Here is a 27,792-nt window from a genome sequence, read left to right as displayed (position 1 = left end):
GTGTGTGTGTGCGCGTGACGCTTCATATTCTAAAGGATTCCTGCTGCTGTCGAGTAATATAAATGGTACCGTTAGAAAGCTAATAATCAATTTATTTCGCAAAAATGTGTCCATTTAATCACAAATATTCCTGTTTTAAAAGCCCGTTTTTCCAGGTTGAGGAAGAAGAAGCGGGACCTCAAGCCTTAATTTTATTATAATACAATGGAAAGAATCCTTTACAAGGACACGGGTAGAGCCCACAAATTTACATATATAGTAATACCTCTCAGAGCAATAGAAAACTAGAACAACACTCTTCAACGTCGTGACGTCGACCAATATGCCTCCACCCACATTAATGCAAACTTGTACCAAGTTTGATTTAAATCCCTTTAGCTGTTCTCAAGCATTACATTTTTACCCGAAATGACCTTTGACCTTTGATTACCCGAAATCTAATCAGTTCATCTTTCATCATAATATATACTGTTGTAGTTTTGGGAATAAAGGCAAGCCCCCCTTTTTAGTTAGTTGCACCACAACATGTAGCCTCGCTTAGTTTAGTTATTCATTATTAAATGTTAAAGTATAGTCTCCTTTCCTGTGTTAGTATGCGTTGGAGCAGGCGAGTAAGTGTAGGCTTCGTTGTTCATTGGGCTGGAATGCCATGAGTTCTTTGTGCTGGAATACCATGTGCTCTTTGGGCTGGAATACCATGTGCTAGGGCCTGGCACTAGTCTGGGAGGCCCGAGGGAGGAGCTGCAGGGGAGTGGCCGGTAAGCGGCAAGCAGCCAATGGAAGCTCAAGGGAGTGGCTAACAACGGTAGCCAAGGGAGGAGTTTGGAACATTCGGGTGAGACTCTGGGGAGTGGCTATATAGAACCCGGGCCGGATCCACGAATAGAGACTGCCCCCGAACTAGCTCTCTGTGATAGAGGTGTGGTTAGAACTCTCTCTGTGATCGAGGCTCTCTGTAAAAGCACTAACTCTCCCTGCCCTGCGCTCTGCTGCCGGTTAATAACGCTTGCGAGGACGGTCTCTCCCGGGGCCACCTACGCCAACGACCTTCCTGCCTGGGCTCCCTGCGCATGCCACGGACCTCTCGAGGGGACACGCCAGCGAGCTGACCGGGGCGAACGGCACCAACGACCACGCTTGGAGCGCGTCGTTCTTCTTCATCCTTTTCCCCGCGTGAGTGAGTGGGCCCTTGTCCGGGGATTAAGTTAAGGCTGTTAAGTTCTGCTCTGTGTCTCTTCACCCTGATCACTGTATAAATTGTTTAATAAACCTGTGTTCTTTCGCATCCCTTTGGCCGTTCACGTCATTTCCCACCATTGGCTTCACACTGTACAAGTAAAACTGCTCAATAGGGTTCAATAAGAATTAACGGCACGAGTCACATGACACGCAAACCGCTTGGGCGTATCCGACTAGCGTGACCCGTGCAAGGTCCAGCACCCGTCGTCATGGCAGCGTGTGTATCGAAGGTACGTGGGGATTCGACCCGATACCCTTCCGCACATTCGCTACGGGGGTGGCGGCTGGAATTGCTCCGCAATCCGCCCCACGAGTGTAAAGTGGGTCGCGGCCTCGTGGACTCGAAGGCCCGAGGGGGAAAAGGGTTTAAACCCCCCCCCCCTCCCCCCTCTGTACGTCGACGGGCTCGAGATCCGCAACAATACTTTACCAAGTTTCGTCGAAATCCCATCACTGGTTCACAAGTTAGCGCAGTAACAGACTTTTTACCTAACAGGACCTCTGACATTTGATCTCTTGATCCCATAATGTAATCAGCTCATTTTCTCATCATAATATATACTTATACCAAGTTTGGCCAAAATTCCATTGCTGGTTCACAAGTTAGGGCGGTAACAGAATTTCTTACCTAACATGACCTCTGACATTTGACCTCGTGACCCCAAAATATAATCAGTTAATCTTTACCTCATTATACATACCTGTACCAAGTTTGACTAAGATCCCTTCACCCGTTCTCAAGTTATCGTGGTGACGAAAACCGATCACGGACGGATGGACGGACAACCCGAAAACATGCTTCCGGCGACTTCGTCGGCGGAGGCATAAAATATATAAAAGTACATGGAAGGAGCACACAAACAACAACAACCACAGCCATGATTACAGCAACTACATGTTATTTAAAAAATCATTTTTCGTTTGTTTTACTTTTACATCCTCATTGACAAACATAGATAGACATGCAACACGTTTGTGAAGTGCAACGTGCTGCCTTTTGTTGAAACCCGTAAGAGAAGCAATGGGAGGCACTCAGAGTAAACACTAACCCGGTTGGCCTGGTCGATCGTATCATCTCTCTTGGCATGCAAGGCTCTGCTCGGCCGATTGGAGCAATCAATATACGATGGTTGCACAAAATGTTTTGCAACACTTTTTATACTTCAGTCAAAATCAACAGGAAATGTCTGAAACTTACTCTGTGGTTAATTTTGAATGTCCCGCTTACTACTGCAGCGACGCGGAACAATACGTTCTCTAGCGCATGCACGGGGGGGTCGTCAAAATGGCGCTGTGTGGTGATGAGCGTTTTAAACAATGGCTTGTTTATTGAATTTCTTGAGGCGGAGAAAGAATCAGTAACGAACATTCACAGGCGGTTAAAAAATGTATACGGAGTCAATGCTGTTGACAAAAGCACTGTTAGTCGCTGGGTTTCACGAATTGCGGGTTCTGAGAAAGGCCAAGTGGAGCTCAGTGACGCGTCTCGCTCTGGCCGGCCAACAACAGCAGCAGTCACTCCGGTGTTGCTTCAACGTGCTGATGAACTCATTTGAAAGGACCGACGGATTACAACCATAAGGTTTGTAACTGAGCTCTCAGTATCCAAGGGAAGTGTGAACAACATTATTGATGCCTTAGGATATTCAAAAGTGTGTGCACGTTCGGTTCCACGAAGCCTAACCGACAATCACAAAACTTTGCGGAAAGAGGTGCGTTCAGATTTGCTCTCCTGTTACGAGGCTGATGTTGAAAGCTTGTTGTCACGGATCGTCACTGGGGATGAAACATGGATCCATCACTTTGAACCGGAGATCAAAAGACAGTCAATGGAATGGCATCATCCAACTTCTCCTCGGAAGAAGAATTTAAGGTTACCCCTTCAGCAGGGAAAGTCATGGCCACCGTTTTTTGGGATGCAGAAGGGGTGATTTTGGTGGACATTATGCCAAGTGGTCAAACCATTAGCTCAGATCTGTACATTCAAACTTTTAAACAATTGCAGAATCGTTTTTAGGAGAGTTCGACCTCACAAAAATGTTGCTGAAATCCTCCTCAAACACGACAACGCACGACCACACACAAGTTTGAAAACACAAGAAGCAATCGCAAAACTCGGATGAACTGTTCTTACCCACCACCCTACAGCCCAAATATTGTTCCCTCAGATTTCCACCTCTTTCGAGCACTCAAAGATTCCATCTGTGGGAGAGGGTTTGGGAGTGATGGCGAGGTTATTGAAGAAGTGAAGAAGTGGCTGCGAGTTCAAGATTCAGACTGGTACAAGAAGGGGATACATGCTCTTGTTTCTCGCTGGCGCAAGGCTGTTGAAGTTGGCGGAGATTATGTATAAAAATGAAGAGTGTAATAAATACATCTAGTTATCCTACGAGTATGTTCAAAGAATTGTATAATAAATTACGAGCAATAGAAAAAATTGTGTTGCAAAACTTTTTGGGCCATTAGATGTCAATAAATACACCATTAGATGTCGGACTGTTCAGACAACTCTGGAGTTAAAAGTCTGAATTGAAAACCAACACTCCATACTTTAACCAATACAAAAAAAAACAATTAATTTCATTGAACGTGTTTTGTACTGAAGGTTAAGGTTCAAAACCTAAAACCAAAGAAACTAGCTTGGAGTGCATTTCAGAACAAAAATGTCACAAATACTTCACTTACCAGGCAAGTGGTTGGGGGTTTGAGGAGCTCATCAGTAATTGAAGCTTCCAAGGAGTGAGAAGGTGATGAAGAAGAAGATGGAGATGAAATGCTTTCCATCTACACACACGGTGACGTATGACCAATTACAATTCTTTCCCCCGAACGACACGCTATGGCTCCCGACAGATGCACATCAGTCACTGTGATGTGACATGTCTGCTTTAATATAGTTACATTGTCACTGTTTTATGGAGTCAAACATTATCACACAATGGCAGAAGACTCCATCTATAAAAAATAAAAGGCAGTCTGTGTGTGTGTGTGTCTCCTACGTAACTCCCAAACCATGAAACCAAGCGGGCCCAAACTGCGCAAGCACATTAAGGGATCTCCAACGGAGTACAGGAATGAAAACTGGATGTTTGAGTAAATGTAAACACCCATTATTTGTAGATACGTAACAGGAGTGCACTCTACTAGCTGTTGTAGCAAGCCATGGCGACACAGTAAACAGCGCTCATTTTTGTTTGTTTTTACGCACGCTTCCCGATGGCCTCACACCCTCATTTTAACTCCGATTCAATTTCTGTTTTCATTTCTGATAGATGCTAAAGTAGATTAAGACTCGGTGAAAACAAACTCGGTGAAATTTGTGAACAACTCGAATTTCTTTTAAAACTAGAACGGCACTCGGTAGCGATTATACCTCCGCCAGGCTGAACACTTTACGTTTTGTATCCACTGATAGGTCGGATCTAGATCCGACATGAACCAAAATCTAATCGGCTTGTTCTTGTCACATAACCCACTCATCCACCAAGGTTTATCATAAGTCATCCACAACTTTTTTTAATATGCTATATATCGTTTTTAGCCCTATCACTGAATGGTGAGAACAAAAGAGAAGACCACTCATTTTTGCATCTGAAGATGCACATGGCTGCCGAAGCAGTTCCTAGGCTATTGGGCACAATCGTGGACGGGTCGCCACTCCGACGCAGAATACCCAAATGGAACATTCTTCCCAGTCAGCTGGTACTCATCGGAAGGATGAGGGGCTGAGTCAACCCACCTCGTGTGAATTCAGCGGCTTGAGAGTGGCTTGAACTCGGGACCCTGAGACCTTAAGCCAGCCACCTTAACCAGTAAGCCAACATCAAGTTACTCAATGGTGAAGAATCAGTAAAAAAAAAATTTATTTCTCGTATCTGCATCCGTATTCTGTTCTTCACGAAAATCGAATCAATTCGTCCTTGTCACACAACCTACATGTCCACCTAGCTTCGTCTGAATCCGTCCACAACCTTTTGAGATATCCTGCTATGTATCAGTTATAGCCCTATCACTCAATGGTGAAGAATCACTTAAAAATAAAATTCTCTGATCTGGATCTGGATTCGAATCTTCATCGAAGTTGAATCAATTCTTCCTTATCACACACCCAACCTGTCCACCAAGTTTTGTCCAAATCCGTCCAAAAATTTGAGATATTGCGCTATATATTGTTTTTCGCCGTATCTCTCAATGGTGAAGAATCACTTAAAATTCTCAGATCCATATTTCTGGATACACTTAAAAATTCTCCCCCTCTCCCTCCCGTCCCCTTATACCCACTGACTCCCTCCCCTCCTTTTTCGCCCTCCCTTCTCCCCCCCCCCCTTCTCTTCATATTCCCATCAGTGAAGTGACTCCACATTGCCTGGCAACACCAGGTACCTTTGCTAGTTATTGATCAAAACACCAGGTGAGTTTCTCTCTCAATTAGTGTCATAATGTAGCATTGGATTTTAAAATGCACAATCTGGCACGATGCCGGTAATTAAACAAGAGAAGGTGACAATAACACACATTTATTACATGGAATAGTGGCAAGACGACATTATTTGCTTAATTGTGCGGGTATGCCAGCCGGGCAGGTGGTCTGTTGTGCTGGTTTGGAGAATAAGGGGTAGGAAAGGAAAAGGAGATTGGGATGTCAAAGAAGTAAATGGAGGAGTGGGAGGAAAAGAAGGGTAAACAGAATGTGGGGGTTGGAATGAAACATACAGGCAACGGATATTCAAATAAAATACGAGAAAAGGAAAATACGAGAAATGAAGAAACAGATAGTTTATACCTCACAGGCAAGTACATCTTCAGGATCGCCTTCTCTGTCTTCAAGCATCACATCACTTTCCCCCTCTTCTTCTCCATCCCAAGGTAGCCCCAGCAGGACAGAGTCCACATCCAGTCCAATGGAGCCAAGATCAAGGTCTAAGAAGTCGAGATGAGGAAACGCATCCTGACAATGGTGGGTCAAAGGTGAATAGGGCAAACCGGCAAGGAAACACAATTACTGGTAAATTGACGGCTCAATCAAATATTGTGCCTTGCCAGAATATTACAGAAAGAAAATATAAATCGGGGCAATACCCCTTGGTGCTCACCAGGTAGAATAAAGCAGTACACTACACCGACTAAAGGTATTTTAAATAATACCACAGTATTCTATACCAATTAAAATGGTTGCTAAGAGACAGGACAGCATGTACAATCATACTAACATAATCAAAAGACTTTAAACAAACAAAAAAATACCTATTTTGTGGGACAACCACCCCTACCCCCTGTAACCCTCTTAGACCCTGATTAGACCCTGAAATATAATTTTAGCCAAGTTTGGTCACAACCAGTTCCAGAAAAGAAGTTGCAAGTGTTTACGGCCTGACGGACTGACGGCGCGCCATCCCATAAGCTTCCCGGATCTACGTTCCAGGTGAGCTAAAATTCAGGCAAAACAAAATGGTGCCTGTTCATGCACATCGGATGTCAAACGGCATTACATGTCGATGCTTGTAAGTAGGACAGGCAGCTTATTGTGCCTTTGTCCTCAAAGTTGCTTGTGGATGACACATTTGACACAACATCAAGACACTATCAATGGAATTTTCATCCTTGCAGATTTGGATGAGGCCGAGACATATGCCAGGACATTTGCCCACAAGAAACATCAAGACATGTTGCATACAAAAGCTACAAAGTATAATTTGACATGAATGTGCCAATATATATGCCGCTGCCAAACCGAGATGTCATCCCACTTACGTTTGATCTCAACTAAAGGTCACATGAAAAATTTAAGGTCCCTTGAGGGGGAGAGAGAGAACACAGATAAGTATAAGACAGACAACATCAGATGATTCAATCAGTTCATCTTTATATGACAGTCCATAAGTATGGCAAGTATGGTTGAAATCACTTCAGTGGTTCATATTGTTGCGAATTTGAGAATCCTGCACGTTGGTAATTGTTTGTAAATATCACCCTCTGTAAATAATGTAATTCCTTGTAAATACCTCCATTAATTGTAAAGATCAAAGGTCGTCCCCTTAGTTAGTCCATCGCACACACGTAGAAAATCATAGGACCTTCTATATAGTCATCTCTTTATTATATGTCAGTATAAGGCTCTGTTTTTCCACTCGTTCATTGCATTGCACCGAATCAAATAAGATAGGTCCCCTTCAAGGATTTCATTTCCCAGCAAAACTCTCTCTCTCCGTGCAAAACAGCTTGACAAGCGGGGTGTGTGCGCCCTCTCAACTGGCCCTGGTTTGAAAGCGGCGTTCGCTGCCATTGTGAACATGTGCTCCGTGCTCTGTTTGGACAAGAAGGGCGGGGTCGCCTTTAAGAGACAAGCCCGTGGCTAGCCACGGGGGAGGGGCTGTTCAGCTCTAAGGCCAAATAAGGCTACAAGCCCGTGGCACGCCACGGGGGCGGGGCTGTTCAGCTCCATGCCCAAATAAGGTTACAAGATCATGGCATTGCCATATAAGGCCACAAAACAGAGCACGGGGGCGGTACCCAAACGGCCGAGGGCGTGTCACGACCCCGCTTGATATATGCGTGCGACGATCGCGCACAAGACTGGTACGTGCTGCTGCGTTGGTTCAAGAGCTGGATTTTGGTTCAGAGCTGGTACGAGAGCTGGGTACGTGCTGCTGAGTTGGTTCAAGGCTGGAGCTGGGTTCGAGGTACGAGGAGGAAGAGGATCTGGAGAGGAAAATCCCAATGTTACCGACAGAGAGAGAGAGAGAGAGAGAGTCGTGGGTCGGAACGGAACCTCGCCAGCTGAACGAACCTTCTGCCATTCCTTTCATCCCCCAGTCGTGTGAGTCTGCTCGTCGTCTGTCCTCTGTGTTGTCTGGGGTTTTAAGTTAAGTTTGTATAAGTATAAGTTTCTCTGTGTCTATCTCCTTGAAAATTACTTCGTTTCTTCTTCCTCTTTGGTTTTTTTGGTGTAAATAATAATAAATCCTGTTATTTCTTACCTTTGGTTTCTTTTTCCTTCACATCCGATCGTCTTTGTGATTTCCCCATTGAGTACCTGTGGTGCGATTTCGGCCAACGTTTCTAATCGGGTTAGTCTTTGTTAAATGGCTCGAGCTTCGGACTGCTAAACCGCTCGGCAGATAACATCGAGAACCGTGGTTCGAGCAGAAGTTATTCCCTCGTTCCCGGCTGACGGTAGTAATTAGGTACGTAGCGAACCCCTAGGCCTAACAAACCCTACATACCGTCGGTCCGGGAAGGACGTTGTAGCTTCAGGATCGGCGACGGCCAGTATAAAGGACAAGGGGTTAACCCCCCTTGGCAAGGGGAGTGCTGTCGTCCCAGATCCGTAACAATTGGTAGTCAGGAGTTGGGATCTGGAACCTGGGACTAAATTTATTTTGCCCAAATTTTGGACACCAATTGTACTATTGGCCGTAACAATTGGTGTCGAGGAGTTGGGATTTGGACCCGAAGCAAATTTTTAAAACATCAAAAAAAAAAAAATTGGTCAAAATTTGGAGCGGCCGAAATTGTAGTAAGATCTAAATTAAATCGTGCCATGGATAATCAAGGCGACCGGATGCCGGTAGGGGAGTTACAGGGGGTAGAATTGACCCAGGACCCCAGGGAGGAAATGGAGGAGGAGAGCAATGAGGATGTGGTAGCGGGGGTTTCAGACACACAAAATGGCGGCCTCGCGCAAGAGGTTGCAGCAGCACCAAATGGCACGGCGCACGTGACCGCAGCAGCGGTGCCAATGGACTGGGGCCTATTTATGAAACAGATGATGGCCTATATGGTAAAGACGGACCATACAATGGGAGCAATGAGGGACGTAGCAAGGGGCACCAGTGAGCAATTGGGAGGCCAAATTGGAGCAATGGGAAACCAAATTAAAGAAATTAGTGAGGGGCTGGTAAGGGACAAAGCCGGTATGAAGCAAGGCGTAGTACTGAAAAAATGGAGAGGGACAGACACCGCAGGTTGGGCGAGCAGGTCCCAGGGGTACGCGACGAGGTAAAGCGGGTCGAGAAGCGCTGGTTGAGCGAGGCGGAGCAAAACGCGGGTAAAAAGACGGGTATAGAGATCGCGACCGGGGTTTGGGGAAGCCGGCGACCGCTGAGGTAGAAGAGGGAATTTTAATAAAGCCAGCGGTCATCGAGGTGAACAAAGAAATAATGGGTATAGTTGAAATTGAAAAGACGACGGAGGTAGCCCGGGAATTGAAGGAAGTGATGGATACTGTACAAAGTCTAAGTTCACATCCTGATGCCGTACTTGCTAATCCTTATAAAGATTTGCAGGTGTTGGAACAGGGAGGAAGAAGAACCCCGAAGGTGAGACGGGCTGTGTATGGTGCTGAGGTTTTTCGGCAGAGTGTTTGGCGCGAAAAGAATTGTCGCGAGATTGGGGTCGACATGGCACCCGGGCGTTTGTGGGAGGTCCGGGGTGCGTGGTGCGAGAAAGAATACCACGCGTGTGAGGAAAAAGTGTGCGTCGGCGAGTGAGTGGTTATAAAGAGTGGGAGTAAAACCGAGTGCGAGCGGGAATGCACGTCGGAATGTACGGAGTGTGACACGGAGAGTGAGAGCGATACGGAGTGTACGTGCGAGGGTGAGAGGGACCCGGAGAGTGAGTTGGTGGTGGAGCGGGTGAGAGAATGCACACCTGGAATGGTCGAGCGTGTGTGAGAACGCACACCTGAGTTGGTTGTGGCGTGGGTGCGGGGGAGCCCAGTGAAGCGCGTGAGTGGGTGGATGCAAGAGTGCACCCCCATGAGTGGTACGGAGTACGTACCGGGAGAAGGTGCACGAGAGGTGTGGTGTGTAACAGGGAGTACGGTGGTGGAATTGACGAAGTGCATGGGATGTATGAGCAACAAACGGAACGCGTGGTGTGAGCATGCAAGTGAAGCATCGACGTTAAACGGGGCACATGAGCACTAGTTATGGGGTTATGGCGGTGAAAACCAAGCCAGGGAGGGTTTGGATAATTGTTAGGGACCTAGAAAAATGACAATAGGTAACAGTAGAGGTAAGTAGCGACATTGTACAGGTAGTCGGGGACGTAGAGAGGTTAGAATGGATTATAATGACGTGGTATGTGCTTCGTTTAAAGGGAAGACGGGGAGCACCAAGTTAGAAGGATACCAGGTAGTTTATATGATGCAGTTGTGCGTGCTGGTGAGAGTATTGAATGAGGATTGGTATGGAAGTTTTTTTGCGGGTGAGCATGTTGAGCAAATGAGGAATTGAGGGGCAATGCTCGGGAGAGATGTGTGTATGAGCGTGGGAGAATTTGGGTGCCTGAGGCAATGGTTTGGAGAATTGAAAGTGTATGGAGTAGCGTATTGTGAAAAGTGTGAGGTGATTGTGAGTTGTATTGAGCGTGGAAGTGTATGGAGCAGTGTATGAGGAATAATTGTGATTGTGCATTGTATTGAGTGAATGAAGAAGCCTGGGAGGAAGGAGGGTGCAGGTAGCACCAGGTGTGATTGCACAGGTGTGCAAGTGAACAGGTGTATGGAGAATGGTTTTTCGGAATAAATGGCATGGAATACATGGAGTATGGAATGGATGGTGTGGAGTGAGTATGGTGGATAATGTGGAGTGGAGTGGTTGGTGCGAAGGGAGTGTATGGGGAGGATGGACCCCCATCACGAATACCCGGGGAGGGTAGTTTAAGAGTTAGGTAGCGGGTATAGGTAAATTGTGGTTGGATATTGGCATCTGTGGTGCGTGGGGAAGAATGGTGTTTGGATGGGTGCATTAGTGGCGTGGAAATGGCTGGGCGTGTGGCCTGTTCGTGTGTGTAGTTAAATGGGCACTCCACCACTGTGAGGATGTCGGCCAGGTGAGGCCGCAGGTGGGCTCTGGGAGCCGGTAGAGTTAAATGGGGCCCTAGGATCCAGAGGAAGGACCCGGGTAGCCCAGTGCCAGAGAGGGCACCGAGGGGGTAAGCGCCAAGGAGGGCCTTCCCCAGGTAGATAGGTAGGGTGAGGAGCTAGGTAAGCTCGGGTGGCAACTTCAGTGGCGGAGGCGCACAGGTAAGTAGACCTGTTAGGGGAGCCACACGACTCAGTCCTGAAATTGTGCAACGGCACAGGGAGTTGAACCGGGGGAGTGAGACCCCATATTGATGAGCACCACAGTTTGGTCAATGGGAATTGGTTTTTAGAACCACATAGAGTAAGATAGCCAATGAATTGGCAGGGAAAGACCCCGGGTAGTGTAAAGTGTGTTAAAGTCATTTAGAAGGTAAATAGGATTGAAATCTCCTCGCACCATCTGCATCCACTCACCTGAGGTGACAGGGCTCCACACCATGCCATGGTTTGTTGTTTATTTTTGTGCAATGTTTTGGAAATGTGAGACGCATCATGACGTGGGTGTGACATTGTGCTTGATGTTCCATCTCTTCCTCCTTATGAGGAATTGATGAGGAATTTGGATGATGGCAAATTTGGTTAGAGGGATTGTGATGAATTTGTTATTAGGGGAGATATGGGGAAGACGTGACGGTAGAGACGAATTGTAAATTGTTGTAAATATGGGTAAGGGCAAGGGTGGAGTAGGTGACAGGGGGGGGGGGGTGGCGTACGGTAGGGACGAGCTTTCTCACTTCGCTCTCTGTGCGCACCTCACCTTGCATTGCCTTTGTTGATGTGTACCCTTGTGACCTTAACCCTCGCTAACGCTGCCACTTTGTCTTCCTTCCCCGACCCATGGATCGTGTCTCTGGGCACTGAGGGGGAGCGTGCGGGAGGCCGCGTCTGTGTGCCCGAATCCCCGCAACTAGCTGCCTGCATCCACGCACCACTTTATGGACCACGTTGTTGTGGCCGAGCACCACCATATGGACCACATGTCTGTGGCCGAGCACCACTCATGGACCCCACGTGTTGGGGCCTAGCCCCTCTGCTGGGACCGGCCAGGTTGGTCAGAGGAAGATCTTGCTTGTGGACCTCGGTGAGGTGGCACCAAGCCATACAGGTGAACCACCCATAGTCGGCCCCTGTTGGCCATAAATAAAAAGATGGACGCGTTGTGTGCTTTTTGTTTTTATTATGTCCAAATAGGCCGCAAACAAGAAGATCAAGAAGAACAACAAGAGTTGAGAACATCAAGAAGAACATCGGCCAGCAGAGGGAGCAGAAGAACAAGATCACCAGTTGTGTGTTATTATTATTGTGATGACTGTTCACTGACTGCTTTTTGGGTGCTTTGGTGTTTTGGTGCTCTTTATTGGTGCTGGCGCGTCGATGCAATGCATGCTGTCTCCTCCCTCCCACAGGAATTTTCTTTTTTTTGTTTCCTAAAAAGAAAAATCACAGGTCCTGGGTTGCAGTTTTGTAAATACCAAATAATGTCTTGTAAATAATGCTCCCCACCGTACATGTATAGTTTGGAAACCATTCCGCAATTCGGTTATCCTGTGGGTGTGAATCTGTTAGGCAGGGTGCAATGCAACAGCGGGACATATTTATTTGTGTTTTAAAAACTGTCGCACTCAGGGTCAGGTTAATTGTAGAGGGAAATTACACCTGCGTGTCACATTAAGTAAAGTTTTATCGACCCGGGACGTGCCTGGGGGAAGAAGGGTGCTGTGTTGCGGATTTGAGAATCCTGCACGTTGGTAATTGTTTGTAAATATCACCCTCTGTAAATAATGTAATAATTCCTTGTAAATACCTCCATTAATTGTAAAGATCAAAGGTCATCCCCTTAGTTAGTCCATCGCACACACGTAGAAAATCATAGGACCTTCTAAATAGTTATCTCTTTATTATATGTCAGTATAAGGCTCTGTTTTTCCACTGGTTCATTGCATTGCACCGAATGAAATAAGATAGGTCCCCTTCAAGGATTTCATTTCCCAGCAAAACTCTCTCTCCGTGCAAAACAGCTCGACAAGCGTGGGGTGCGCGCCCTCTCAACTGGCCCTGGTTTGAAAGCGGCGTTCGCCGCCATTGTGAACATGTGCTCCGTGCTCTGTTTGGACAAGAAGGGCGGGGTCGCCGAGAAGAGACAAGCCCGTGGCTCGCCACGGGAGCAGGGCTGTTCAGCTCCATGCCCAAATAAGGTTACATGATCGTGGCATTGCCATATAAGGCCACAAAACAGAGCACGGGGGCGGGACCCAAACGGCCGAGGGCGTGTCACGACCCCGCTTGATATATGTGTGCGACGATCGCGCACAAGACTGGTACGTGCTGCTGCGTTGGTTCAAGTGCTGGATTTTGGTTCAGAGCTGGTACGAGAGCTGGGTACGTGCTGCTGAGTTGGTTTAAGGCTGGAGCTGGGTTCGAGGTACGAGGAGGAAGAGGATCTGGAGAGGAAAATCCCAGTGTTACCGACAGAGAGAGAGAGAGAGAGAGTCGTGGGTCGGAACGGAACCTCGCCAGCTGAACGAACCTTCTGCCATTCCTTTCATCCCCCAGTCGTGTGAGTCTGCTCTTCATCTGTCCTCTGTGTTGTCTGGGGTTTTAAGTTAAGTTTGTATAAGTATAAGTTGCTCTGTGTCTATCTCCTTGTAAATTACTTCGTTTCTTCTTCCTCTTTGGTTTTTTTGGTGTAAATAATATTAAATCCTGTTATTTCTTACCTTTGGTTTCTTTTTCCTTCACATCCGATCGTCTTTGTGATTTCCCCATTGAGTACCTGTGGTGCGATTTCGGCCAACGTTTCTAATCGGGTTAGTCTTTGTTAAATGGCTCGAATTTCGGACTGCTAACCCGCTCGGCAGATAACATCGAGAACCGTGGTTCGAGCAGAAGTTATTCCCTCGTTCCCGGCTGGCGGTAGTAATTAGGTACGTAGCGAACCCCTAGGCCTAACAAACCCTACCTACCATCGGTCCAGGAAGGACGTTGTAGCTTCAGGATCGGCGACGGCCAGTATAAAGGACAAGGGGTTAACCCCCCTTGGCAAGGGGAGCGCCGTCGTCCCAGATCCGTAACAATATGTTATTGTCGTAACACAGATTTTCAATTAGAGGGCACTTGACTTTGTGTCATTGACCATTTCAACCCAAAATTTAATCAGTTGATCTTTGTATTACAGTCCATAGTTGTGCCAAGTTTGGTCAAAATCCCTTCAGCAGTTCACAAGTTATCAAGGTAACGACAATCTGCTACTTTCAGCAAAAGGTCACCCTTTGAACTAAAGTTGAATCAACTGAAGTTGATGTTGACCTAAAGTTAATCTTTGCATCATAATACACCTTTGTACCAAGTTTGTTAAAAAAACAAAAACATCCCTTCAGTGCTTCACGAGTTATCACGGAACAAATAGGGGAAACAAGCGTTACGCCTAGGTCCCCCGTCGGTGAAGTGATGTGAGTTGACAAAGTGGAAGACGCAGGAAACATGGAAGAGTCGATAATATTTGCGAGTGGGTTGGAGACACACCCACACACCAGATTAGAAGTTAGTAGTTCGTTTATTTTTCAAGATATTCCGCTCACAAGGTTCAAACATATATGGTGGCGGCCATCTTGGATTTTAACGTGGCGACCCAATTTTCAATAGCGTTCTTCCTTATGCATAGATACACCCACACACCAGATTAGAAGTTGGTAGTTCGTTTATTTTTCAAGATATTCCGCTCACAAGGTTCAGACATATATGGTGGCGGCCATCTTGGATTTTAACGTGACGACCCAATTTTCAATAGCTTTCTTCCTTATGCATAGATACACCCACACACCAGATTAGAAGTTGGTAGTTCGTTTATTTTTCAAGATATTCCGCTCACAAGGTTCAAACATATATGGTGGCGGCCATCTTGGATTTTAACGTGGCGACCCAATTTTCAATAGCGTTCTTCCTTATGCATAGATACACCCACACACCAGATTAGAAGTTGGTAGTTCGTTTATTTTTCAAGATATTCCGCTCACAAGGTTCAGACATATATGGTGGCGGCCATCTTGGATTTTAACGTGGCGACCCAATTTCCAATAGCGTTCTTCCTTATGCCTAGATACACCCACACACCAGATGAGAAGTTAGTAGTTCGTTTATTTTTCAAGATATTCCGCTCACAAGGTTCAGACATATATGGTGGCGGCCATCTTGGATTTTAACGTGACGACCCAATTTTCAATAGCGTTCTTCCTTATGCATAGATACACCCACACACCAGATTAGAAGTTGGTACTTCGCTTATTTTTCAAGATATTCCGCTCACAAGGTTCAGACATACATGGCGGCGGCCATCTTGGATTTTGACGTGGCGACCCAATTTTCAATAGCGTTCTTCCGCATGCCTAGATACACCCACACACCAAATTAGAAGTTGGTACTTCGCTTATTTTTCAAGATATTCCGCTCACAAGGTTCAATGCACGCACGCTCGCACGCACGGACGGACGCACACACGGACGGAGGGGAAACCATAGTCGCCCTTTCGCTCCGCGGTGCGACGGAGGACAACAACCCTTTGGTGCTCACCAAGAAGAATAAAGCAGTATATGACTGACTAAAGGTATTTTAAATAGCATCACGGTATTCCAAATAAATTTCAATGGTTGGTAGGAGACAGCGTGCAGAATCATACTAACGGAATCATAAAACTTTCAACAAACAAAGACAAAAATACCTACTTTAGGGGGGCGACCATCCTTTCCCCCTCCCCCCGCCCCCCCCCCCCCCAAAATTGTGTTTTTTTTAAATTTCATCAAAATTGTGTGTGTAGTTTTGGAGAAGAGAGCAAATACCTATTTTGGATGGTCAAACCCCCCACACAGCCCCTTAACGCCTGATTTTTTTAATGCTGGAAACAAACGTTGATGCATCACGAGTGATGAAGGTTGTGGTCAAGTTTCATTGAAAGTGTGTTTGTAGTTTCAGAGAAGAAAGCAAATACCCATTTTGGGGGACTCAAATCCCCCATAGACTTCCTTAGACCTCGATTTTTTAAAATAATGCCGTGAACAAACTTTGGTACATCACGTGTGATGAGGGTTGTGGTCATGTTTCATCGTGTGTGTGTACTTTCTGAGAAGAAAGCAAATGCCTATTTTGGGGGGAAACTCCCCTACCCCCCTCCCTCCTCAGTAAAACTCAAGCATGTGCTCCCACCCCTCTCCCCCAATACCCTCCCCCAACTTAACACACGTCTCCTCCACCAGCAGCATTTTCTGTCAGGGTAATTTGATTAAATATGGTAATAGTTGAAAGTCTCAAGTTTGAGTTGACCTTTTGGCCAATGTTAACCTCCAAAACAATTGGTGGTTGAATTCAGTGACCTGGTATGCAAAGTTTCTGTCAACCCTCGACTCTGATTCTGCAACTGGACCAGATGGCATCAGCCCACGGGTCCTAAAATCCTGCTCTGCCGCTCTTTCACTCACCCTCTCTGTTCTCTTCGCCCTCTCTTTTGCTCAATGTCATCTGCCAGTATCTTGGAAATCAGCCAACATTACCGCTTTACACAAAAAATGTGCAAAAACAGATCCTAGCAACTACAGACCAATCAGCCTGCTCCCAATTATCAGCAAAGTCATGGAATCCATCATTGCTTCGGATATCAAATCCTTCCTCTTCTCCAATGGCTTGATCTCCGATCATCAATTTGGATTCAGACCAGGTCATTCTACTCTGGACATGTTGCTTCTGCTGTCTCAACAATGGATGGAGGTCCTCAATGCCAAACAGGAAATCAGAGCTGTCTCCCTTGACATATCACGTGCCTTCGATACGGTCTGGCACCCAGCTCTGCTCACCAAACTCTCCTCCTAAGGTATGCATGGAAATCTCCACGCATGTCTTGCGGACTTCCTCTCTGGTCAGAGTCAACGTGTGGCCCTGAATGGATTTCTCTCATCTCCCCTTCCTGTTCAGGCTGGAGTTCCCCAAGGTAGTGTTCTGGGCCCTGTGCTTTTTCTGGTCTTCATCAATGATCTCTCCAACTCTCTTGAAAATCCTCTCTATCTCTTTGCTGATGACTCCACTATCTGCCGCTCCATTCCTCATCCCTCAGATCGGCAGTCTGCAGCCTCCTCACTCTCTGCAGACCTGGACAAAATCACAGACTGGTCAAACAAGTGGAACATGTCTTTCAATCCTGACAAATCTCACACTCTTACTATGTCTCTCCAAAAGGACCGACTGGACAACCCTCCCATCTACTTTCTGAACAATCCTCTCCAAGAAGTTCTGTCACTCAAGCTTCTGGGTCTCACTATCTGCCATGATCTTTCCTGGGAACACCACATTTCCAATCTGGTCTCCAAAGCCAGTCGCCGACTGGGCATCCTCCGTCGTGTGAAGTCCTTCCTTGGCACACCTGAGCTCCTCACCACATACAAGACTTTCATCCACAGCTCAATGGAATACTGCTCTTCCCTCTGGGCTGGTGCTCCTGCCTCTCACCTAGCTCGGCTTCATGCTGTTGAAACCAAAGCTTTCAGAATCATTGGAATCTCCCGCGATGAAGCTAACTCCGAGGGCCTTTCACTAACTCACCGCAGGCAGGTTGGTGGTTCTTCTGTCTTCTACCGACTCCTCTCCGCCATAGCCCGCCCAGCTCTCTCTGTGCTCTGTCCCCCAAAAATTCCTACAGGTCACACAAGATCTGCCAGCAACCCTCTTATGGTGAAATTGCCAAAATCAAGACTCTCTGCTCACCTTCACTCCTTCATTCCTCTTTTCTCCCGTCTCTGCAACAAAGTCCCTCACTCTCTACAATCCCACTCCTCCCTCCAGGTCTTTAAAACAGCTGTTCACCATCATCTCTTATCTTGCCTCATCCAAAACCTTGATCTTTTCTACCCCCACTAATTTCACCCCAGATTCACTTTTTTGAAATACCAACTTCTTTCCTGGAAGTCCTTGCAGTGTCCTTGTGTTTTATACTTCTCCCACCACCCCCCCCCCCCCTTCCCACGCCTCCTCCCCCCCCCCAAGCCTTCTCCCTCCCACAGATCTCCCGATGTCCCTGCTCTCAAATGTTGTGTTTGTGTGCTTCCCCTTCTCTCCCCATCTTGTCGACCGCTCCCCATATTATATACTTTGTGTGTCTGTTTGATGTTTTGTGTGATAAATGTTAGCTCTTCACGAGCCTCGATCCTGTATACAAAAAATAAAAATAAAAATCCTCTCCAAATTTCAAGTCAATCGGATGAAAATTGACAATTTTAGAAAGTAGGCCTATGTTGACCTTTTGGCCTATGTTGACCTCAGATTTAATTGGTGGTTACATTTTTTTTTTTTTTTTTTTTTTTTTTTTTTTTTTGTATACAAGATCGAGGCTCGTGAAAGAGCGAACATTTATCACACAGAAAGACAAACAGACACATAAAACAAATAACATCGGGAGCGGTAGACAAGATGGGGAGAGAGGGGGAAGGACACAAACACAACATTTGAGAGCAGGGACCGAGAGACATGGAGACATCGAGAGATCTGTGGGAGGGAGAGGGCTTTGGGGGGGGAGGCATGTGAAGGGGGGGGAGGCATGTGAAGGGGGGGAGGCATGTGAAGGGGGGATTTGCAGACCTGATGTGCAAATTATCTTCAAATTTCAAGTCAATCAGATGAAAATTGATGAATCTAGGAATTTGACAAAGTTGTTGACCTTTGGCCACAATGGTTGACCTTTTGACCTTTGACCTCAAAATCAATACGTTTCTTCCTTATGACCAACTCTAGCATTTGGTGAAGTTTCATGAAGATCGGTTTAAAATTGTGTCCTGTCGCTGACTGACATACAGCCATAATGCAAATAATAATCAGTGAAATTCATCGCTCATCCGACCCTCTTCACAATGTCGTCGTCCTCCCTGATGGAACAGCTTTAATTAGAATCAGGTAAGAGGATGTCACCTGCTCAATCCCACAGGTATCTCCAGGTGCACGACACGGAATCTCATGACAATTTACTCCTTGAGGCAAGCAGTTACTGCAGCAGTACCCGGTAGAGCAATATGCAAAGGTACATGGCTCAGCGTCTAACATGGGCCAGTGATAATAACCAAAGCTGAGAAACACAATGGCCTTGTGGATGCCATCAGCAACAATGACGAAGTTGGAGATGGCACCAGAGCCATCCATCCACCATCAGGCTATGGTTCTCCAAGACAGTTTATGCAACACGGTTCCAGGATGCCATGGATGCCAACATCAGAATCTACGGTAAACCTGACGACTTTATCACATTCACTTGGAACCCCAACTGGCCAGAAATAAAAGCATCACGTCTCTCGGGGGGAATCCCCAAAAGACAGACCAAATATAGTTGCTGGAGACTTCAACATGAAGAAGAAGAAGCGCTGCTGAATGACCGAACCAAAAAACAGCACACTGGGCAAGGGCAGGAGCAAAGTGTTCATTTGTGAGAGCGAAGACCAGAACTTACAAAGCAATGACGATTAGCACGATGGAAAGCTGACATCGTTTTCGAATTAGGAAGCGTCTCTATCGATATGAAGATATCTATGAATAAACGCACCTCAGGTCACTGCGGCCTCAGCTTCCACATGTAACTGCATGATAAAAATGAAGTCATTTTTCGTTATTTTAAACGGGTAAAAGATATCGTTTTACCTTGGAATTGCCCAATGGTTAGGGTGCTGGGCTTGGGATCCTGAACCAAAATCGTCTTCAGCTTATTATTGTAACCTAACCAACTCATCCACCTAGTTTTGTCATAACTTGTCTACAACTTTTTAAATATCATGTTACATATCGCTTCACAACCGATATCTCAATTGTGAAGAATCACTTGTAAATTAAATAATTCTCGTATCCGAATCCATATTCAGATCTTCAACAAAATCGAATCGATTCGTCCTTGTCACACACCCAACCTCTCCATCAAGTTTCGTCCTAATCCTTCCAATTTTTTTTGAGATATCCTGCTATATATATTTTTAGGCCCTATCTCTCAATGGTGAAGAATCACTTCAAAAATTCTACCAGCCAGATCTGAATCCGCATCTTCACCAAAATCTACTCATTTCGTCCTTGTCACATACACTACCTTTCTGCAAAATTTCGCCCAAATCCGTCCACAACTTTTTAAGATATCTTGTTCACAAACAGATAGACACACAGACAAACAAACAGACAGACAAACAACAACAACAACAACAACAACAACAACAGGCATTTAAAGGCCATTTTCCCTACTAGAGCGGGGGTTAGCCTTGCGGTCCGCATGACAATCTTCTCCATTTTGCCCTATTTTCTGCACCTCTCCTTGTTAACCCCCCTTGCCCGCATTTCTTCTTCCACCATCTTTAGCCAAGTCTTTCTCGGTCTTCCGCGTCCTCTTTCTTCCTTTTACATTCATTTCCATCACTCTTCTCAACCAGTCACGTTCATCCTTCCTCAACACATAACCAAACCATCTCAACCTGTTTCTCTTCACAGCATCAATCACAGGCTCTATTCCCATGATCTTTCGCAATTTATCATTTGTCTTCCTCTCTCTCAACGATACTCCACACATCCACCGAACCATTCACATTTCCATCCTTTCCAGCCTTCGTTGCTGCTCTACGTTCATTACCCATGTCTCGCTCCCATAAATCATAACACTTCTCACACATGCAGCATACACCTTTCTCTTCAGCTTCAACGACACTCCCCTCCTCATCAGCACATCACTCAGTTCCCGAAACTTCTTCCATGCACATCTCACTCCAGCAACCGTTGCCGAATCTGATCCACCTTCTCCATTCAGCATGTCTCCCAGGTAGCAAAATGTTTTCACACCTTCCAGCTTCACGCCGTCTCCAAGATCCAACTCAACATTTCCTCCATCTGCAGCTCCCTCTGTGCACACCTTACACTTGACTGTAGCTGCCACACTGGTTAATGACCCTCTCAGACCACTACATTTTTGATGAACCCACTCAGCGCACATTGTACATTGAATGGAGTTCACTCCGCCACCCTTCATGCAAACGGCCACTTCCTAGTTCTTACCACCTCACCACATGCTTTACCACTTGCCATCACCTTCGTCTTTCCGATATTCACCTTCAGACCTTTTGCCTCCATACATTCCTTCCACTTGTTCATCTTCTCCTTCAGTCCATCCATACTTTCCGCAATCAACACCAGATCATCTGCATACAACAACTCCCACGGTAAACCCTCCTTTACGTTCTGAGCCAGCACCTCCATCACAGCTACAAATAGTAGTGGACTTAGTACCGACCCCTGATGCACTCCCACTTTCAGCTCAAACTCACCACTGTTCCGGTCCTTCGTCCTTACAGCTGTGCGCGCTCTTTTGTACATTGCCATCACTACTCTGATCAACCATTCCTCCACTCCTAACTTCCTCATTGCCCATGTCAATACTTTGCATGGAACCCTATCGAATGCTTTCTCCAGATCAACAAACCCAAGAAACAACTTCTTCCTCTTCTCCATGTACTTCTCTTGCAACTGCCTCACAATAAAAGGCACGTCTGTCGTTCCTCTTCCTGGCATAAATCCAAACTGCATTTCGTCGATCTTCACTTTCTTCCTTATCCTCCTCTCCGACACCCTTTCAAATACCTTCATTCCATGCCCTAATATCTTCATCACTCTATATGAGCCACAGTCCAGAAGGTCACCTTTCCCCTTGTATAGAGGGACGAGGGTACTCAGTTACAAATCCACTGGAATGCGGCCTTCTTTCACCACCAGATTGCAGATCTCTGTCATTCTCTTCACACCCCAACTTCCTGCTGCCTTCAACATATCTCCCACAACTCCCGTCGGCCCTCCCGCTTTTATACTCTTCATTGCTTTTATCGCTTCTTCAACTTCCTTCTCAGTTATCTTCTCTGCCGGTCCTAAAACTGGGTTACTCTCTATGTTGCCATCCCATTCATTCTCTGCATTCAACATCATTTCCATATATCTCTTCTATTTCCTTCAATTCCATCTAGGTCCACAACGATTTGTCCCACTTCATGCTTCAAGCAACTCACCCCCATCACATCACACCTCTCTTTCGCTATCTGCTTTGAAATCCTGAATACCGCTCTCTGACCCTCTTCCGAATCCAAGCTTCCGAATCCTAACAACGGCTCCCAACAGACTATCTTTCATTGACATCCAACCACATCATGCTCTACCATACTCAGCCTCTCTTTTAATGCCTCCCTCGCTGTCACCTCTTTCAATCTCCACACCTTCATTCTCGGTTGGTACTTCACCCGCCGAGCTCTCCTCGCGCCTTTCACCCTTATGTCACAGACAACCAAATGGTGCTTTGAAACAGCCTCCTCCCCCGGGATCACCTTTGTTTTCCCGGAGGTTCCCCCGATCTCGCCTACGCACCATCAGGTAGTCAACTGTTGTCGTCGACCCACCTGACGTGTATGTAACAAGCTTATTTTACTCTTTCTGGAACTGAGTATTACAAATCAACAAACCAGCTCCATCAGCAAACTCCAAAATCCTTTCACCTTCTCCATTCCTCACACCATATCCGTAACCCCCATGCACTCCCTCAAAACCGGCCAGATCTGGATTCGGACCTTAACCAAAATCTAATCAGCTTGTTCTTGTCACTTACCCAATTCATCCACTTAGTTTCGTGCTAATCCGGCCATAACATTTTGAAAGATCGTGCTATTTATCGTTTTTGGCCCCTTCGCTCAATGTTGAAGAATCACTCAAGAATTAAAATCCGGATCCAAATTTGGATCCGAAAATCCCCGATCCAGATCCGAATCCAGATCTATACCAAAACGGAAACAATTCTTCCTTGTCACACACCCAACCCATCCAAAAAGTTTAATCTGAATCCATCCACAACCTTTTGAGATATCCTGCTCACAGACAGACAGACAACTCATATGTCCTCATTCGGTACAAAGCACACATCAATGTTGAAGTTGTTAGTTCCGTTATCTTCACAATGGCACAGCCAAATTATGGTTTACGTTGGAGGCCAAACACAGGAGAGAGATCTGCGGGATAATGAAATTGAGCGCTATCAAAATGGCTGTTACGTCACCTCATCCGAAGCTTTCTGGAGGCTATATACGAGTCCCCTCTCCAGGATAAATATCCGTGTGCAAAACCTCCAAATTTACATGGAAAATGAACAGAAAGTCATCTTTCAACCAAATGAGACAAGACAAGCAGCAGGAAAAAGGTCCACCACTAACACAGACTCCACTTTGGACCTCAGCTGAGGCAGGTGTTTGCCAATTCTCCTCATCCACCTGACACCTCCAGACCCTCTGGCATTCTGGGAAAGAGACAAATGATCAATGTGCCATGACTTGATGCCCCAGGATGAAGTGCACGACCCAACAGATCAAATACTCAATGGAGTCCTTCTCGAAATCTAGAAAATGAGTGAAGCAAATCTGGAGCTCACCAAGGACTTCAAACTCCAAAGACCACATGATGATGCACTCAACAATCGCCAGTCTCGCGAAATACAAGAAGAGACCAACTTTGATGTTCATGGACTGGAGGCCTACTATGAGGAAAATATCCCCAAGCTCAATGCAAAACAAACCTTCACTCTGAGCATTATCCTGGCATTCGTTTGTTCTAAAAACAAGACGGCCTTGGCAACAGCAACAAGTGGGATTGCAGTTACCCTCCCACCAAAAGGAGGCACATTCCACAGTCGAACCAAAGCACCTAAAACATTACAGAGGAATCCATGTGCCATGCCTCTGAGTGTGGCAACATAACACAACGTATTTGCTCCACTTCGCTCATGGCACTTGGTGAAGTATCAATGCTTGATTGACGTGTTGCGGAGGTAGCTGACCAAACCTTTAATGGCAATGTATTCAAAAAGGCAATTGGCCATTTGATGGGGTTCCTATTGTATGCAGTGGAGCCTGGCATCAAATCCTGCCAGTTGTGAGAAACGGAGGTTGAGCACAGTTTGCATCCAGATGCCTGACGAGCTCCTATTTTTGGCCGCATGTGGAAGTCATGAAGCTGACGTAGAACATGAGAATTGAGTTGCCTGCAAGAGATTCAGGCCCCAATAATCACTACCTTACCGCAAAGAACAAGGAGATTCAAAGTTCAACTTAACTCACAACTCACCTTCTCGGGCAGCACCATGAGCCCTTTGTGAATGGGTGCATCAGGATATTGGCTTCAACATAACAGATGAAGTCTGGGGTGCACGAACGTGATATCCTGTGCCCAACAAATGCAGAAGTCGACAGAGCGAATCTGCACATGACCTCTCAATTCCCTGGAGAATCACACAGGTACAAGAGCTTCCTTGATGGCACAAATGCCCACCTGTACCCAACAGAATTCGTGAACACACTCTGCCCCTCTGGAATCTCACTGCAAGTACCGATCTTGAAAGGAGATGGTGATGGTGCTGCTACGAAACTTTGACCCAATGAATGGTCATTGCAAGGTAACGGATGCTAAAGCAGTGCAATTCTTTTCTGTTCAAGAAAACATACCTGAATCTCACAAATAATAAATGATCTTGTTGCACATACAGCTTCTTTCTTCACCGAGTCACGTTCCCAGGTGGATCGGGCATTTACTCGTCCTGGAAATGCAGATGCAAGTCACGTCTCACACAGAATCTGCATACGTGTCTGCATTTAACGCATGCCAACACCCTGTATAAATTGGTCACCCATCTGGTTGCAGTCAATTTAGGAATGGCGAGGCATCATTTAGAGACAACCGACCTTCCTGCCTGTGATGCGAAAGCAACAGACCTTGTGCTTCAGCCTCGTCATGGGAGATTCCAATAATGTGGAGCTGGAGAGCTTTAGATTCCAAACCATCTAGGAGGGACAGATGCCAAGATGGGACACCAGTCAATAGGGAAAAGCAGTACTCCATTGAGCTACGGCCAAAGGACTTGTCGACTATGAGTAGCTTTGATTTTTTTCCAAGGAAAGACTTGGATCGACGGAAGATGCCCAGTCTGCGGTTGGCTTTGGAGGCCGGCTTGGCAATGTCGTTGTCCTTGGAGAGGTCATGGCTGATGGTAAGGCCGAGAAGTTCCCGAGACTGAATTTGACAATCCTTCCAGAGTGACGAAGTGAGACTGAGAGTTTCCAGAAATGAAGGGCATGTTCCATTTATCAGACCGGCATCTAATAAATTCCAGATCAGCACAGAGTGATGCTGTGGGAGCTGTGCTCGCACGATAAAATCGGACAAAATGGACGACGCCAGGAATTAGGTTTCTCTGAGCTATTTATTCCCAGCTCACTCAAACGAACTCCAAAGCACTGAATCAGCCCATCGAACGGGCGGCAATATATATCAGAAACTCAACACACAAAAGCCAGACCTTTCAGGCGGGGCGCGGTATGCAAATAGATAAGCCACGCCTCTCAACGGGGCGTGGTATGCAAGGCAAGCGTTCGCCCGGTAAAGGCAAGTCTCAACACGCCCGGGCGAGTCCGGACACGTGATCGCGCGCCGGTTGCGTCATCGGCGGTGCAGGGTAATTGTGTCATGCTACCGGTAACCGCTACACGCGCCCCCCCAGAATTAACATGCACCGGGAGAGTCAGTTTGAGGGGGGTCTTGATGACCCGGCCGAAACGACCCCTGACGATTCGTGTGGGGGTGGTAGTTGGCGGGGCGGTGGATGGTCGGGCTGGGGGCCTGGTTGACGGGGGACGGCCCCGACGTAGAGGAGGGGCCAACCGTGGAGGTTGGTCGAGGTCCAAATGGGCCGGCTTGAGGCGGTCCACGGAGATGCGGTCCGCCTTGCCGCCGATGTCGATGGTGAACGACTTGTCGTCCCTCTTCAGGACCCGGAAAGGTCCATCGTACGGCGGCCGGAGCGGTCCCCGGTGTGCGTCGTGCCGGATAAAAACGTACCCCGCAGTGCGAAGTGCTGGGGGGACGTGGGGTTGGGGGCAGCCGTGGTGGGACGTGGGCATGGGGGCAAATCTCCTGGCGGCCTCCTGGAGAACCGAGGGTTGGCGAGCCGCGGACCAGGGGCCGGTGGCGTCAGGGATGAATTCGCCCGGCACGCGCAATGGCTGGCCGTAGACCAGCTCAGCGGTGGAAGCCTGGAGGTCCTCTTTAGGGGCCGTTCTGAGGCCCAGTAGGACCCACGGGAGCCTGTCGGCCCAACCGTCGTCCTGGAGGCTGGCCCTGAGAGCGGCCTTCATCGAGCGGTGGAACCGCTCGCACAAGCCGTTGGCTTAGGGGTGGTAGGCCGTGGTGCGGTGAAGCTTGACCCCCAAGGCCTGGGCGACCGCGCCCCAAAGCTCGGAGGTGAATTGCGGGCCTCTATCGGAGGTGATGTCCGAGGGGGTGCCGAAACGGGCAATCCAGGTGCCAATAAAGGCCTGCGCCACGTCGGCGGATGTTGTTGATGCCAGCGGGACGGCTTCCGGCCACCTGGTGGTCCTATCCACCATTGTGAGGAGGTGGGTGAAGCCCCGCGAGGAGGGAAGGGGTCCCACCAGGTCCACATTGACGTGGTCGAAGCGCCGTGTGGGCACGTCGAATGGTGCCAACGGGGCCTGGGTGTGCCGGTGGACCTTCGCGCTCTGGCAGGCGACACAGGCATTGGCCCAGTCGCGGACGTCTTTACGGAGCCCGTGCCAGACGAATTTCACTGCCACGAGCTTCTGTGATGCTTTCCGGCCCGGGTGGGAAAGGCCGTGGAGGGCGTCAAAAATGTGCCGCCGCCATCCGGTGGGCACGATGGGGCGAGGTTGGCCCAGGGAGACATCGCACAGGAGAACTGTGCCTGTGTCCTCGAAGGGGACGTCGGCCAACCGCAGGCCTGTGTCCGCTGTCCGGAGGGCTTGCACCGTGGGGTCGGCGGTCTGTTCGGCCGCCATGCGGGCGAAGTCCACACCCAGGTGGACGGCGTTCGCGCCGGACCGGGAGAGGCAATCGGCCACAGCGTTGTCCTTGCCCGCGACGTGCCGGATGTCCGTCGTAAATTCGGACACGGCGGAGAGGTGGCGCTGCTGGCGGGCCAACCACGGCTCCATAACCTTGGCCATGGCGAAGACCAGGGGTTTGTGGTCCACAAACGCCGTGAACGGGCGGCCCTCCAAAAGATGGCGGAAGTGGCGAACAGCCAGGTAAAGCCCAAGGAGCTCGCGGTCGAAAGCGCTATACTTGCGCTCGTTAGGGCGAAGCTGCCGGCTGAAGAAGGCCAGCGGTTGCCAAGCTCCGTTCACCCACTGTTCATGCACGGTGCCCACCGCATAGTCGGAAGCGTCCGTGGTGAGGGCGATGGGTGCGTCGAGCGCCGGGTGCGCCAGCATGGTCGCGTTGGCGAGGGCCAGCTTAGCGCCCGTGAACGCCGCGTCCATCTCTGTGGTCCAGGCGACGACGTGCTTGGCCGGCTTGCCCCGGAGGGCTTCGTACAGGGGGCGCATGAGTTGGGCGGCGCGAGGCACGAACCGGTGGTCGAAATTTACCATCCCCAAAAATTCCTGTAGGGCCTTGATGGAGCGAGGGCGCGGGAAACTTGTGACTGCCTCCACCTTGGTAGGCAGCGGGACGGCCCCGCGCTTCGTGATGCGGTGCCCCAGGAAGTCGACGACCGTTACGCCAAACTGGCATTTCGCCGGGTTGATGATGAGGCCGTGCTGGCCGAGGCGCTCAAAAAGCGTGCGCAGGTGGAC

General features: G+C 47.8%; 1 protein-coding gene across 2 annotated transcripts in view; it reads right to left on the bottom strand.

Moving 5' to 3' along the window:
* The window catches only part of LOC137413029 (uncharacterized), an 80,149-nt gene that overhangs the window by 39,228 nt on the left and 13,129 nt on the right, over positions 1–27,792 (bottom strand). For both annotated transcript variants that reach the window (XR_010981598.2, XM_068098411.2), the window contains exons 2-3: positions 6,023–6,187; positions 3,925–4,023 (exon numbers count right to left, since the gene is read on the bottom strand). Coding sequence is in view for 1 of the 2 variants with exons in the window: in XM_068098411.2 (XP_067954512.2) it covers positions 3,925–4,023; positions 6,023–6,187 (264 nt within the window). In the remaining variant the exon portion in view is untranslated. The remainder of the gene's footprint in view (positions 1–3,924; positions 4,024–6,022; positions 6,188–27,792) is intronic.

Source organism: Myxine glutinosa, chromosome 1, assembly GCF_964187855.1.
Source record: "Myxine glutinosa chromosome 1, kmMyxGlut1.1, whole genome shotgun sequence".
NCBI classification, from domain to species: domain Eukaryota; kingdom Metazoa; phylum Chordata; class Myxini; order Myxiniformes; family Myxinidae; genus Myxine; species Myxine glutinosa.
The sequence above is the reverse complement of the archived record's forward strand: the minus strand, read 5'-3'. Positions and strand labels throughout refer to the sequence as shown.